General features: G+C 39.1%; 2 protein-coding genes and 1 non-coding gene across 5 annotated transcripts; 1 reads left to right on the top strand and 2 right to left on the bottom strand.

The window, feature by feature from the left end:
• Nucleotides 1-5,327, bottom strand: chadlb (chondroadherin-like b). 2 transcript variants are annotated; one of them, XM_077000385.1, is made up of 8 exons: nucleotides 5,022-5,327; nucleotides 3,975-4,142; nucleotides 3,649-3,843; nucleotides 3,254-3,555; nucleotides 2,576-3,077; nucleotides 1,787-2,473; nucleotides 1,297-1,463; nucleotides 1-1,003 (listed from the first exon to the last, which is right to left on the bottom strand). In XM_077000385.1, exons 2-8 carry the CDS (start codon nucleotides 4,134-4,136, stop codon nucleotides 715-717), a joined length of 2,304 nt encoding a protein of 767 aa, XP_076856500.1. In that variant the 5' UTR covers nucleotides 4,137-4,142; nucleotides 5,022-5,327; the 3' UTR covers nucleotides 1-714. The 2 variants fall into 2 exon arrangements, with proteins under 2 accessions (XP_076856500.1, XP_076856501.1); XM_077000386.1 differs by lacking the exon at nucleotides 5,022-5,327 and having other exon boundaries at nucleotides 4-1,003; nucleotides 3,649-3,742; nucleotides 3,819-3,843; nucleotides 3,975-4,089.
• Nucleotides 5,328-5,775: 448 nt separating this feature from the next.
• rangap1b (Ran GTPase activating protein 1b) lies at nucleotides 5,776-11,415 on the bottom strand. 2 transcript variants are annotated; one of them, XM_077000381.1, is made up of 16 exons: nucleotides 11,273-11,415; nucleotides 10,345-10,473; nucleotides 10,124-10,251; nucleotides 9,942-10,001; nucleotides 9,655-9,834; nucleotides 9,399-9,533; nucleotides 9,146-9,304; nucleotides 8,657-8,770; nucleotides 8,402-8,501; nucleotides 7,890-7,974; nucleotides 7,414-7,546; nucleotides 7,195-7,296; nucleotides 6,929-7,031; nucleotides 6,737-6,825; nucleotides 6,513-6,634; nucleotides 5,776-6,358 (listed from the first exon to the last, which is right to left on the bottom strand). In XM_077000381.1, exons 2-16 carry the CDS (start codon nucleotides 10,451-10,453, stop codon nucleotides 6,280-6,282), a joined length of 1,698 nt encoding a protein of 565 aa, XP_076856496.1. In that variant the 5' UTR covers nucleotides 10,454-10,473; nucleotides 11,273-11,415; the 3' UTR covers nucleotides 5,776-6,279. The 2 variants fall into 2 exon arrangements, with proteins under 2 accessions (XP_076856496.1, XP_076856497.1); XM_077000382.1 differs by having other exon boundaries at nucleotides 11,316-11,387.
• A 487-nt stretch (nucleotides 11,416-11,902) lies between these two features.
• On the top strand, nucleotides 11,903-11,975 carry trnar-ccu (transfer RNA arginine (anticodon CCU)). Its single transcript has one exon. It is a non-coding gene; the product is annotated as a tRNA-Arg (tRNA).
• The last annotated feature ends 2,536 nt before the right edge of the window (nucleotides 11,976-14,511 follow it).

Below are 14,511 nucleotides of genomic sequence, written 5' to 3'. Positions count from 1 at the left end.
TAGACATAGAATGTAATTAAGTAAAACAGTGTGATAAAGTTGTCAAATAATTTACCATTAGACTTTCTCTGTCCGCCTGTAAGGAGGCAAAAAGACATCTAGTTAACTAAATGCAGCTATAAACAGGAAGGTTTTGAGACTCTTGAAGCTGTACAGGGATGAAATGTCTGCCTTCCTCAGGAAGAGAGTTCCAGAGCTTTGGGCCATAGTGGCTGAAAGCACCCTACCAATCTTTAATCGGCTTTTAAGAATCATCAGTTGATTACTGTTTGAAGACCTGAGAGACCTGACTGGAACATATCTATCATCTCACTAAGGTAAAAAGGAGCAAGGCCATGAAGACATTTAAAAACCAGAACCAGTTCACCAGAACTTTAAAATCTATTCTAAAACTGAGTGCATATCTCAGACCTTAGCGATGTTTAAATAAGTGAACATAATTGCTTTGTGAATCACTACCAAGTAGAACCTCTTCTCTTCATTTAATTGCAGAATATTGTCAGATATCCATATCTGTATGTAAACACAATAATACAATAATAAAACATTACCTATATTACTAATAGATTGTCTCAACCAAGTGAAGTAGTTCTAAGTGGAATTGATCTAAAATATCCTAGTTACATACCTTTTTAAATACATAAATTGATGTTACTGTGTATTCTTTCAAGAAATATATGAAACATCTTTAAATTCTTATTTGTACATGTCTGATCACACTGACTTTTGCTTCTTGGTGATGGGTTTCAGCCCAGAGTGAATGTTGGCATTCTTGCCCAATTTGGGTATGACTTTACCCACTTTGAGGATTTTTGGGGCACCAGTGAAGGCAGGTTTGGATCTGCTGACTGATGAGCTCGTGGAGGTCTTGGGCCCATGTGCAGGAGGAGGTCTCTCTCCTGGACAGCTCTTAAAGACATGAACATCCTTGACCCTGCGACCTCTGAGCTCAGGTGGGTAACTGCAGGTGGCCCTGACCTTTAGGTTGACCTTCTCTATCCACCTGTAAGGAGGCAAAAAGACATCTAGTTAAATAAAACACATTTTTGCATTTTAAATTTCCGCATTCTGTCATTTTAAGGAAGGGATGAAAACTTCACATGCATGACCCAAAATCTGGAAGAATCACGTTGATGGCTTTTTTCCCCCCAGCAACTTTTTAAAAAACATATTAATTCATTGGGTTAATAATTCTATTTCTCATCATGTTTAAGATGCAGCTATAATATAAATAGAAGGGGTAGTATGGAGCTCAATGCCATGTAAACCCTGACGGTCAGTAGGGAGTTATCTTACTTGCGCAGGGGTAGGAGAGGGCAGTCACATAGCAGTGGATTCTCTGCCAGATTAATAACCTCAAGCTTCGTAAGTGGACTCAAATCAGGCACATCTTCAAGCTGGTTCCCTTCCAGGAACAGACTCTGCAAGTCAGGCCCAAAACCAGCAAGTGAATCCTTTGACATCTGCAAATGGAAAGGAGATTAAACATTGGCTGCATGTAAGTATTCTTAACAGGACTGCACAGTCAGCTCTACTGAAAAACTTATTCAACTTCCAGACTTCCAAATTGGATTTTTTTTTATAGACTGGGAAATGCAAACTACTGCTGAAGAGTCATTCAAACAGGATTTCCAAGTAAAAATAATTAGTATAGAACCATATTGATATACATAGATCATAAATAATACGGAATGGCGTGTAACGCCTGTTTTGTCACCACCAAGTAGTTGTAGTACATTATACAATGTGAACTGTATTGGATTAAGTGTCCATTACTAAGTCTCACCTTTTCGAGACCCATGTTATTAAGATACAGATGTTTTAAGGAGGTTGCAATTGGCAGAAAAGCCTGTGCTCCAATCCACCGAATAGGATTGTGGGACAGACGGAGCTCTGCTAAGCTGGAGGTCTTAGAAAGGGCATCACTTGGCACCTCCTTAAGTTTATTGGTGCCTAAATGCAGTGTATCAAGATCAGGTGCTGGGTCAAAGGCCCTGGATGCGATGTTGGTAATTGCATTTGAGGTGAGAAATAGACCCCTCAGTCTCTCAGCACCAATCAGGATCCCTGTCTCAAGCTTAGCAATGGCATTGTTTTCCAAGTGTAATGCCAGCAATCCAGGCAACAGCTTGAAGGCACCTTTGGGGAACTGGGTGAAACGGTTCTTCTCCAAGTGGAGGTATGTGAGGTGGGGCAGACCCTTGAACGCATCTGGGCTCAGTGATGTGAGGTCATTCTCAGAGAGATAGAGGTACACCAGGCTTTTCATTCCACTGAAGGCCCCGCCCTCCAGCTCATGAATCTTGCAGCGCTGCAAGTGGAGGGAAACCACCTGTGGCACACCTGGAAAACTGTTGGCAGGGATGTAGTGGAAATGGTTGCCATGTAAATCCAGCAAGCGTGTGTCTGGAGAGAAACCTCGTGGGACTTTGGTGTGGCCCTGGTTTTCACACGATGAGTGATGGTTCTCAGCCTAGGGTTAGAAGCAAAAAACACTTCTGAAATATTTTTATGGATGGAAATATTTTTACTTTGTAAATACACTCCAGGATGCAGTTCTACTGTACTTGCTTACCTCGCAGACACAGTTGTCTGGGCACTTGACCTTGCCCGCGGGTGGGGTTGTGGGTAATGGTGGGAATCTCCTCCGTTCCTCTAACTCAGCTTTCAGCATGGCTTCCTGACTCTGGCAGCGCAGCTCAGAAGGCTGCACTGCCTCCAGACTCTCGTCTGACATGTGCGGGGGACCACTGCAGGTTCCTCCGAGACGGACCCGTTCTCGGGTCGCCCACTCCCGCAGTGGGCGCAGGTAGCAGCTGCAGTAAACAGGGTTGCCGGCCAGGTTGAGGCGGGCAAGGTTGGGAGAACCAGGGGCCAGAGGCTGCAGAACTCGCAACTGGTTGTGGCTTAGGTCCAGGTGGGTGAGATGGGAAGAGGGAAGAACAGCCATGTTGGAGAAATCCTGCAGCGAGTTGTGATCCAGAAACAGGTGGGTGAGTTTGGCCATAGACACGGCTTCCTCTCCAAGGTAGGTCATAGGATTGTAACTCAAATCCAAACGAGTCACCTCAGCAAGTCTAAAGAGAGAAGACAGAGGAAGACAGAAAAAAAGTTTTAAAAAATCTTTGTATCCACATCACTTGCTCCACTCTTGAAAAATACTGCTTTCATAAATGATGGACTTGCTGCATACAGGACAGTTTACAAGTGCAACCTTCAAAGGTGATGGAGCATATAATATGATGAATCTTACCTGGTCATTGTCTCGGTAGGAAAAAACTGCAGTTCATTGTTATCAAGGCTGAGACGTGTAAGAGTGAACAGACCAGCAAAAGCTTCAATGTCAAGGTAATTGAGGGCATTGTGACTGAGCCGCAGCCATTTTATGTTCTGCAGGCCCTGAAAGGCCATGTTTGGGAGGTACACAAGTTGGTTATGGGTGAGGGAAAGGAGGTTAAGAAAACCCATCTGTGAGAAAGCTCCAGGTCGGATTTCCTCTATTCTGTTGTGGTCAAGAAGGAGTTGCTTCAAGGAGGAGAGCCCATCAAATGACTCCTGTGATCGGGACAAATGGAGCTTCGTGATTGGCACAGATTATGGCACATAGTACACATACAAGCTCATATTCATCAGCATTACTCGGCTCACCTGGTACAGGATCTCGATGTTGTTATAAGCCAAGTTGAGGAGGACCAAACGGCCAAGGCTACGGAAGGCTCCTTCTCCTACTTTGCGGACGTTGCTGCGTTGAAGGGACAAGTGTGTGAGGTAAGGTGTGTGGATGAACGCTCCTGTAGGAAGCTCCTGTATGTTATTACCTCTCAGGTCCAGTTTAACTGTTATCTGGAAAGAATACACACAAATTAGCTTACAAAATAGGCATTTAAATAATTTGCTATTGGTGAGACATATTAGTTTACAAGATTGTGAGAATCTAGAGAAATTGTTGAGGTGTTTTGTTGCACAGGTTGTACCTCGTCTATGGTAGGCGGAACCTCTGTTAGATTCTTGTTGACGCATGCCACTGTAAGCTGGATACTGTCACATATGCAGAATTTTGTGCACCTTCCTGACTTTACTTCATGAATGCCGAGTAGAAGAAGTAACATTACTGGCCCCACAGCAATGCTACCCATCTTGATCTGTACATGTGCAGAGGAAGCATCAAGTTTATTCTCACACTTTGATGTATAAACCATATACAGGGATATACAGGGATGCTTGAAAATTTGTAAACCCTTTACCCTAAACCCTAGAAGTTTATATATTTTTGCACATATTTGCAATAAAACTTTGTGACATGAAACAAAGTAAATAAAGAGAACCATATCAAACAAATAAGACAAAATATTTGTCATGTACTGAGAAAGTGTGTGTGTGTGTGTGTGTGTGTGTGTGTGTGTGTGTGTGTGTGTGTGTGTGTGTGTTTGTAAAAAAACACAAACAGAACAACTAATCGAAAACTCATCTCGTTCGTTACCAAACGGGATATTAACTTGGGTGATACAAGAATTCAGCAAGAATTCAGCATATCAGTTGAAGCTATTCACTTACAAAAATCTCAAGGTAAAATGGTGCCTTGCCCTGTTAGTCCAACAGACTGCTCTGGAATATCCATATACATGATTAGAGAAAAGCGTTGTACAGAAAAGCTTATGTTAAAATATAGAATCATTCTGTACAGTCGCCGACTTCAAACTGAATGGAACTAGGTTAGGAATGTCTTATAATAACATAAAATCAGCCTACCTGCTGCCAAATTTTACTTTTTTGCACACTCTAAAAAACGCAGTTAAACCATGCTTTTCATCTTTGCAAAATAACTTTCAATCTTGCCTACCTTCCTTGCTAAAACAAATTCACATTAGATCACGCTGACGTGTTCGTGGTCACCGTTTGGTTGTCACCTTATATTCAGCTTGCGTGAACTGTTGTTTGATTCTACCATTATTTAATAACTCGTCAAAATATGCAAGCTAAGAAAAATAATTGGGTACAAGTTTTATATATATATTCGGTACCTCTAATCCAGATATGGCAAACGAAAACGACGGAGGAATTTCCAGTGGCGTGGTATTTGTCGGTCTTCCTCTGGGGGAAAAGGCTTCAAACTGCAGTTCAGTTGGTATATTGATTGCACACAAAGGCGCAGTGTTTTCCCGTTAGGCAGCAGACTCGCAGCCAGTCTCTCGTATAAACCGTGGTGTAAAGAGCTTCAAGTGAAAGGTAAGGGAACACTTACCAATTTTTCTCTACCAGTATTGGTAACATGAACATTTCAAATCCTTTAAAATATCTAGTTCTTTTTAATGCACTATTGCACCAATTTTCTAACTGTGCTAACCAAACTAACCTTGTCCAACAATCTGATAAGTCCAACAATTTTATGTGTAGTTATGTTCAAATTAGGCTGAATTTCCCTGTTCTGTTAATGGCCCTGTTGCTTTCTCTAACTCTCCCACGGGAAACCTCATACACAATTAACGTATCCCCACCTCCGCATGCAGTATGACTGCAATTCGATTGTCTCCTATGGGCTAAAGATAAAGCTCTAAATCATAACTTTTATACAGGAGTATAACCTGGCCAGTGTTTCATGAATAGACCACTAGCACTAATATTAATCACCCATTACAACCACTGGTGTGAAGTGGTCATAACAGCTCTTTTCGAATATCACTAAATAACTAATTAAAGAGAAGCTTTCAATAGTGTTTTTTTAATGAACTTGTTTTAGGGTTCCAAGGTGTAGTGTGAAGGCAACAAGGCAACACGTTTTTTCTCACAAAAATAATTTCACAATTTATTGTGAATGGAATGTACAGAGTATGGCAATTTTAAAGTACTTCACATATTTGTTGAGGTACAATACTTAACAATTTTATTATGTTCCCTGTATAGTTTAACTAGTAAAATCATTTTTAAACAGCAAAACTACCATCCCACTTCATGACATCTACACTACAATGTAATTACCTTCACAGTGGCTTAAACCATTATACAAAATTTAAACGCAACATATGCTAATAAAAAAATATACAATTTTATACTTCAGCCCTAAACATTAATCATTCACTGCTTTTTATTACATTTTCTTATTATTTATGAAAATAAAGTTACACATGTTTAACAAACAAATAGAGATGCATGACACCGCAGCTAATGTTTTCATGCTTGTTGTAATAAGGGGTGAGGGCCATCTCCTGCCCTGTAACTGGCCCTTCTGTTTGATCCATCAGGCTGGCCCATAGATGGCGTGAGTGAGTTCCAAGTGGTGTACTACACAGTGATTCTCTTCTCCAGTGTAGTCTTAAGGGCATCTCTAGCACTGGAGCAGGACTCCAAGACTTTGCCATTTCTGAAAGTCAATTTACAAATAAAGTGACTGTGATGTAATGAAGAATGAATGTTTCTGAAGATTTATATTTTGAAAAATTACTACTGTGAATATTGAACTAATTCATTTGTGGTGTAGAGAATAGTACTGCTGCTCCGCAAACACATGCACTAACCGAGATAGAAACGCCTCCAGAACATCAGCCTGGTCCACAGGAAAGTACTCCTGTCCAACACAATACTCCAGAACAAGCAGGTGTCCAGGAAGGACAGGCACCTTCTTAAACCTCACCTCACCCTGACAGAGTAGAAACTGAGTCAGCCATGCTGATGTTTCAGAAACAAATTAATAATCTGATTTGGTCAGGGTAATAAAGAAATCACATTATTGGAAAAGTACCTTTAAAAGCCCCAGATTCACCATCAGTGAAGAGATAAAAATGTAATTCTGAAAATGAGGACTTGAAAAAGCTTTCCTCAACAGGGTGTCTGTGTAACATGAGGGAGGCAGGAAGGTTTAAATACCAACGAGAGAAAAACTTTCACCATTTTCACAGGAAATACACTGTTGCATAAAGCTCTGTGCTCATACCGGTAGTCTCTAAAACAGCTTGCTTCACTTCTGGGTCTTCCTTATACACAGAGGAAATCTGAAGAAAAACCTCTGCAATTTTTGCAGCATCTGAAAAATTTAGCTAAGACAACAGGGACCACATTTTAGTACACATGCTACAGGCAAAATAAACAGACTTCTAGAAACGCAACATGCTGCATTTAAGGCAAACTAGCATAGCAGGAGCGTACAATTCCTGATATAAACAAAGAGTTCTCACCAGCTGGCCCAGCAGTCTACAATACCTGATTTTCAAAGAGCTGGGTCCTCTTATCTCCAAGGCTGAGCAGTTTCTCGGATGTTGGGGAATGAAGGAAAGACAGGAGGTCCGGACTGCAGAGGGACTCCTGCAGAGACAGGTGGCGTTAAACTAGCCATTCATCCTTATTGCCGGAGTGCCAAAATGAAGACTCTCCTTTGCAGTACTAATGAAGTATTTGCAATATTCAGTCAACCTGTCTCACCTTGGCTGGACTTCCTTCACCTGTGCCATGATCTGTCCCGTTCACACAACTCTGCTCTTCCTCATCCTCTTCCGGGGTTTCATCGTCATCCTCTTCGTCCTCATCCTCTTCATCTGGCTCCCCTTCATCATCACTACAGTTATGTACATTACAAGGAAACAATTAGAGACTTGATTTTGTACTGTTTATCATTTCTGTTATAGAGCTTGGTGTTAGTACAGCAGATGTGAAAGGTCTAAATGCATTAAAATACCTCCTGAGGCTGTTCCAGGAAGGAACATTTTTATTGTTCACCCAGAAAAACCCTTTTGAAGTTTTCAAATCCCATCCTGATAAAGATCAGCTAACCCACAGGCAACATTAATATAGAAGCCAAACAGGGCAACTAACTGGAAACTTGAAGACTTACAAGTACACATTAATTCTGCAATGAGAATACAAGCACTTTCAAACTTATAAAATAATAATCTGAATACCTGAGTGAGGTGAGCACCCCCCCCTGACTCATGCTCTCCATGGCCTCTCTGAGGGCTTCACAGCCATCCTCCCCCAGGCAGTTTCCTGAGCAAAACCCCAGAAACATGTCTTGAGTTCACCTCAAAACTGTAGACATTCTCCAACACAAATCCCAGAGGATGAACATAGTTGTTCCGATCAACCAATCCTCCACATTTTAGGGAGTGTTTCATTTCCATGCAATTTTCCTACTTAACATGTAACATAAATACTTAAAATAATTATTATTAATGATCAAGTATTCTTGGTCCTAGTGCAATTATGATGGCTTTGATATAAATTGTATTAACTCATGAACTACAACAAATTTACAAATATGTTTGCTGGTGAAAATAACATTCACTTCTAACTGCTTTATAAAGCGGTGAATATTGGTTTAGCCAACAATAACAACTCAACAGTCAAAATAGATAATAGTCTGTAGTAATGCATGACTTTAGGGTTCTAGCTAAAATGTAACACCATAAGCTACCATTGAGGTCCAGTTTCTCCAGGTCAGGCTTGTCTCGTACAGCCCTAGCAACAACTAATGCAGCAGCCTCTGAAATCTCCCCAAAGGACAGGTTCAGTTCCTGCAGACGTGACAATTATCAAGTAGTGTGTGGATTAATATACTGTCTGTTAAATTAATGCTTACATCATGCAAACATTCACAAAAACTGAATACATTTTTAAAGTATAAAAACTCAGTATTCTCCATACATATAGCTCATGATAAAATACTTACTTTGAGAACAGGTAGGCCTTCTCTCAGGGCTGCTGCTATGGCAATGGCACCTTCAGAGCGCACCAGACAGTCGCCAAAATTAACAACCTGAACACTGCGCAGGTCCCTCAGGGCCTGACGAGAGCAAAGTGAGAACGAAAACAAATGTATTTCTGTAGTCTACTATACTAGTTAAGGTGATTTACCACACTGATAATGCAATCATACTTTTACATGTCTTAAAACTATACTATATACTATACTGTCATTTACTATATTGGAAGATATTTTTAACCATTACTTTAAGAATTTTTATTCATATAGAATGTTTGCAAAGTGTCTACATAAAGTAAGCCACAGGTAGTTGTTATTATTGTTTACAATTAATACTCATAAATGACTGTCAACTGACATTGCACTGATTTAATGGCCTTATATTTTTTGTAAAATATACACACAACATTGTGAGGAAATTATAATTTGCAGACATAACCTGAATACGAATCATACCTGGGCCATAGCTACCGCCCCTCGCTTGGTGAAGGTGTTGTCATTGAGGTTTAGCACACAGAGGTTGGGATTGTGCTGGATTGCAGTGGCCAAAGCTGTGATTCCAGGATGGTTGATCCCATTTTGTGGCATGTGGACCATTTCAAGACTGCCAATCATCTGTACAAAAGATAGATAATAAAAAAACAGTCACAATGCATGCAGCAATTAGAGCTGTATGAAAAAAGATACAGAAAAAAGGAGCGTTTCTTGCCTTAAACGCATGGGCAAGAGCAGTGGCGCCATCATTTTCCAGACGATTTCGTCCAGCTACAAAGACTTTGAGCTTCAGAGGGGAGCCGGCAGCGTGTGACTGCTTGTAGCAGTCACTTAAAGCAGAGGCCAGGATCTACAAACACAAAAAAGCTGTACATTCCTAAAACCTCAGAAAGCATACATCTTGATTTGGATTTTGCTGAAGTCTATTTGTTTAGCTCTTCTAACCACTGCTATGAACTACCATTACTTACTCTGCCGCCTTCAGCACCCATGCCACAATTATTCAGTCTGAGTTCCTGTAGACTGTAGCACACAGGACTCCTCAGGAGGGCTTCAATGCCCTTTACTCCATCTGGACCAAATGCATTGTCACTCAAGTCCAGTTCAGTAAGTTGGGCTCCAGAGGTGATCAATGCACGGCTCAGTGATTTCTATAGATTTTTGAATGAAGTTTTGAATGTTTTATATTCACACATTTGTTAATACATTTATGTTGAATAAGAAATTAGTAATTTTTTTCATCAATATATTGGCTCACCAAGGCAGAAGGAATTTCAGAGCGAAGGCGACCTGTAAACATGTCACTCCAGTAACATCGCTTAATAAAATAAAATACGCACACACAAATTGGGGGTGGGGGGGGTGGGGGGGGGGGGTAGGTTAAAAGTTAGAGTGCCTCACAATACAAGAAAAAAAGAATATACACCTTAAAAATGGTACCTGGAGTTCCTTTTTGGAGGCAAGAGCCTTTGCAATGGCCTGTGCTGCTTCCACTCCAATTGTATTTCCTTCCAGTTTCAATGACTTCAGACCATGGAACTGTTCTATATCCCGAACTATTTTTTCCACTACAGAGATAATTAAACCACAGCATGAAGATGTCAATCACAATTCCTCACTTAAATCATCCACTTAATGTTGACATTGAAAGACATCCACACCTGACTGTTTATTGTCCAACTTGAGACCTTGACCTTTGTAGCTTAGTTCTTCCCCTACATGGGTCTTGGCGAATGCCTCTGTAAGCTGAACAATATCTTCAGAAGCCATTAAAGTATCCTTTGAATCACCTGAACATTAATCCAAATAAAACCAATGTTATAGGTTTTGCATAGGTAACTACCTGATTTAATAAGTAAATGCACATATTCAAAACACTGTATTTGCAAGCCCTCTTTAAATTTATTAAGTTTTAAACGCCCTCAAACCATGAAGATTATTATTATTCTGCATGCCAGCGTATTAATAGGCTACAGTCTACAAGCCCAGATCCTAAGAAATACCAGTAAGCAAGCAATTCTAGTTTAGTTAACTGAAGAAAAGATGCCATGTTAGCTAGAAAGCGATACACAAGATAACTAGCAAAATTAATACCATTACTAATATTAGTAGCTGGCTAATATTAAACACAATATTAGTCACAAAATTGTAAACGATATTTGTCATTTTAATTTTGGTATTTTAGATGTATTCATATATAGGTTAGTTAGCAAGCTAACGTTAGGCAACAGTATAAATAACGTTAGCTAGCTAACTTTACTCGCTAAAATAAATAAAAGTATACCGAGGCATTTAATTAACTTTGGCTAGTAAACCTGTTAAGCAGTTAACCTGTTAACCTTGAGTTATCATTGCGTATGAAAAGACAATCTTGCCTTATATGGCCATGGGAGTTTAACAAAAAAGCTAGTCAATTAACACAAGCTAACGTTGGCTAATTAGCTAGCTAAATTATACAGCTAAATTTGTGCGGCCAGCCAACTAGCTAGCGATAAACTTTTAACTTTACTGCCTGGCCATCTTAATATCTAGCTAACTTGCGTGTGTTCCTTAAAATCTCCATGTTTGAAAACTTCAGACATTACCAACCAGGTATTTAAATGTATGTAGACGATGCTTCCGACCCTCACACCTCAAAGACTTTCAAAGTAGGTGCTTCAACTACGCGCCGTTTACCAGCTAACGTTACATCGCTACTTGAGACACATGCACGCGCAGCTACATACGGTGCCGGTTCCTGGTCCTTTCAAAATAAAAGCACAGATCGTTACGCTAACCCCCCCCCATTCGTGGAGTAATGAGAGGAGGCATACCGGTGTTTGTGTATGCGTACTTCCTGGTTTTACTATCATACAATTACTTGCTGTATAATGCATACGAATCCCCCGAATATACATACATACATATATATATATATATATATTAGCTGCAGTCAGTACACAAGTAGGACGCCGAGGGCACCAGCTCATATGGTAAAGGGCATTCATTAAACATTGATAGTATTGACATTAAACTTCTACTGCAAAGTCAGCCACTTGCGACATGAAAAGTCCTTCCCGATTTGTGGTCTCCGGTCTCCAGTAATGCACTTTAGATCGATTCTACTGGTTGTAGTAGACCAACTACAGATAATTTATTGTTTTATTATTTTGTTATCACAACCTTTATTAATTGTTACTATAAGTAATTTACAATCGTTCAATCACCATCGCTGAACAAGCCCCAGTGGCCTAATGGATAAGGCACTGGCCTCCTAAGCCAGGGATTGTGGGTTCGAGTCCCATCTGGGGTGATAGTTCCATTTTTAGGGATCTCGGTAATTTAGTCAAACTACTGCAGCAGATACCTTCATAAACAGAAGTGTAGTTTCTAAAAATTGTTTAAAAAAAACCCCAACACCAGAATCACACACAATACCAAGCCACTACCAGGTAAGTGTCATGGTCTCTCTCATGTTAGAAACATTAGAAAAAAAAATTAAGCCCATAAAAAAAAACTGATAAATACATTATCTATTCCACAAATACATAATTCCCTGCTGCCATTGTAAATGAATTCCGAGAATGATTTTGAGAGTGAATTAGAAATTAGGTCAAAATTCTTACAGAGTAGAAAATGATGTGAATGTATTACCCAGTGAATGCATTTTTACAAAGAAGCAATATTGCTGTCAAACTTGGCTCCAGCTTTTGTAATCCTGAAACTGCAGCCTTGTGTCAAAGTCTGTGGTACTGAAAGAGTGTGACAGAAGCTATAACAAAAACTTGAATGACACGGGGTGATGAGTGCAGGAATTGCTTGCTGATTTTTAAGAGGCTTAAGAAAGCACTGAAATAATTAATTCAGGTGCTCAGTAATCAAACAGTTGAAAAGACATACATAATGTAAAACCTGTTTTTGTATTAGCTAATTGCTAGCTTAGGAATGAACATCTGGTTATACCAACAGACATGTGAGATGGTGACTAGTCATTATCTCAATATGTAGTCTCAGTTAAAGGTTAAAGTTCAGAACCGTTTAGAAATGCTTCTTGAAAAAAAAACCTTTGTTTATCTTTGTTAATAATATTGACTATTCATTGTAAAACATAATGGGATGAGTAATTTTGACATAGAATAATTGTAGTGAAGCACTTCAGGAACTCTATATCTACAGTAAATGTCATTTTGTACCATATTCCTGCTTCTGTCCTGTAGTGACCAGGACACAGGAGAAGGTAATACTGCCTGGGAAGAGATGCAGTTTTAAGGCAGCTTACATGCCCTGTATGGACATGTTGGATAGATTGCATGAGAGGGGTATTCACTGAGCCAAGAACACACAAACTGCACTTTGGCTGGGTCACACATCTCTTAACCTGGAATGATGTAATGCAGTGATAAAGCCTCATTTTATAATTTTATTCATGTATTAGCTAATGTAATCATTTTAAACTGTGGACCAATTGCATGTTGTATTTAATAATAATAATAATAATAATAATTATTATTATTATTATTATTATTATTATTATTATTATTATTATTATTATTATTATTATTATTTTTATTATTATTATTATTATTATTAATTAATTTATTTATTTTTTAGCACCTTTCATACATACATGCGACTCAAAGTGCTTTACAGAATAAATAAAAAATAAACATTAAAAGGAAGCAAAAATAAGACAAAAAGAAAATATTAAAAGATAAATAGGAAACAAACACAATAAAGTAATGTAATAAAGTGACAAATTATAAAATAATAGACCACATAATGTAATAAAGTAAATAAGATGGAACAGAGTTAGAGTTTCTTAACTAAAAGCAGATCTAAACAGAACGGTTTTGAGACTCTTCTTGAAGCTGTGCAGGGATTAAATTCCTCTGAACACTTCAGGAAGAGAGTTCCAGACCTTTGTGCCATAGTGGCTAAAAGCACCCTCGCCAATCTTTAATCGGCTTTTAGGAATCACCAGTAGATTACTGTTTGAAAACCTGAGAGACCTGACTGGAACATATCTAACCATCATTTCACTGAGGTAAAGAGGAGCAAGACCATGAAGACATTTAAAAACCATCACTAGAACCTTAAAATCTATTCTAAAGCTGACAGTTAACCAGTGCAGTGGAGTGGAGTGCAGGTGTAATATGATCTCTCTTTCTCCTGCGGGTCATTCGGGTATTTGTTCAGTAAATGTTTATAAAGGATTAGCCATTGCTAGGGGTTCCTTGAAAGGTGCTATATAAATTGAACATTCATTCAGTCATTCAAAGAAGACCTGAAAAGATTTAACATATCTTTAGCAGATAGTCTGATCAAAAGTTGTATATTTTAACATTTTGTATACAAATAACAAACTGGTAATTTCTTTATTAACAAGTCAGCTGTTATCCTTGATGACTTTTATCTGCTGAGTAATGGGTTGCTTAGGACTTAGACCACAAACAAAATGTTCAATACCTCCTTGTTCTCTCTGGTGACTCCAGGCCTTGCTAGCATGGTGAAGGTACCTCTAGAACCTGGACTTGCTCACACAGGTGAGCAGTTCCTAATACAGTTCTGTGAAGAGAATGAGTGAGATTAAAACATTCAACTTTTTATGTTCTAGTATAATTTGGTGGACAAATTATGCTTAAATGTCTGTTTTGAACTTTTACAAACATGACGTGTTTTACAAACATGACGCGCATGTGTTATGTTTTCCATTATGAATTGGCTTTCTGACAAGGTTGTCAGTGGAGATTCTGTTCCATCTCTTAGGCATACATAATGATCAGGGTGGTGGATCTGGACAGGGAGGTGTTGCTAGGCAGGAGGTTGAAGGATGGGAATAGTTTATGGTA

Source organism: Brachyhypopomus gauderio, chromosome 3 (genome assembly GCF_052324685.1).
Source record: "Brachyhypopomus gauderio isolate BG-103 chromosome 3, BGAUD_0.2, whole genome shotgun sequence".
NCBI lineage: Eukaryota > Metazoa > Chordata > Actinopteri > Gymnotiformes > Hypopomidae > Brachyhypopomus > Brachyhypopomus gauderio.
This window is presented reverse-complemented; position numbering and strand designations above follow the sequence as displayed.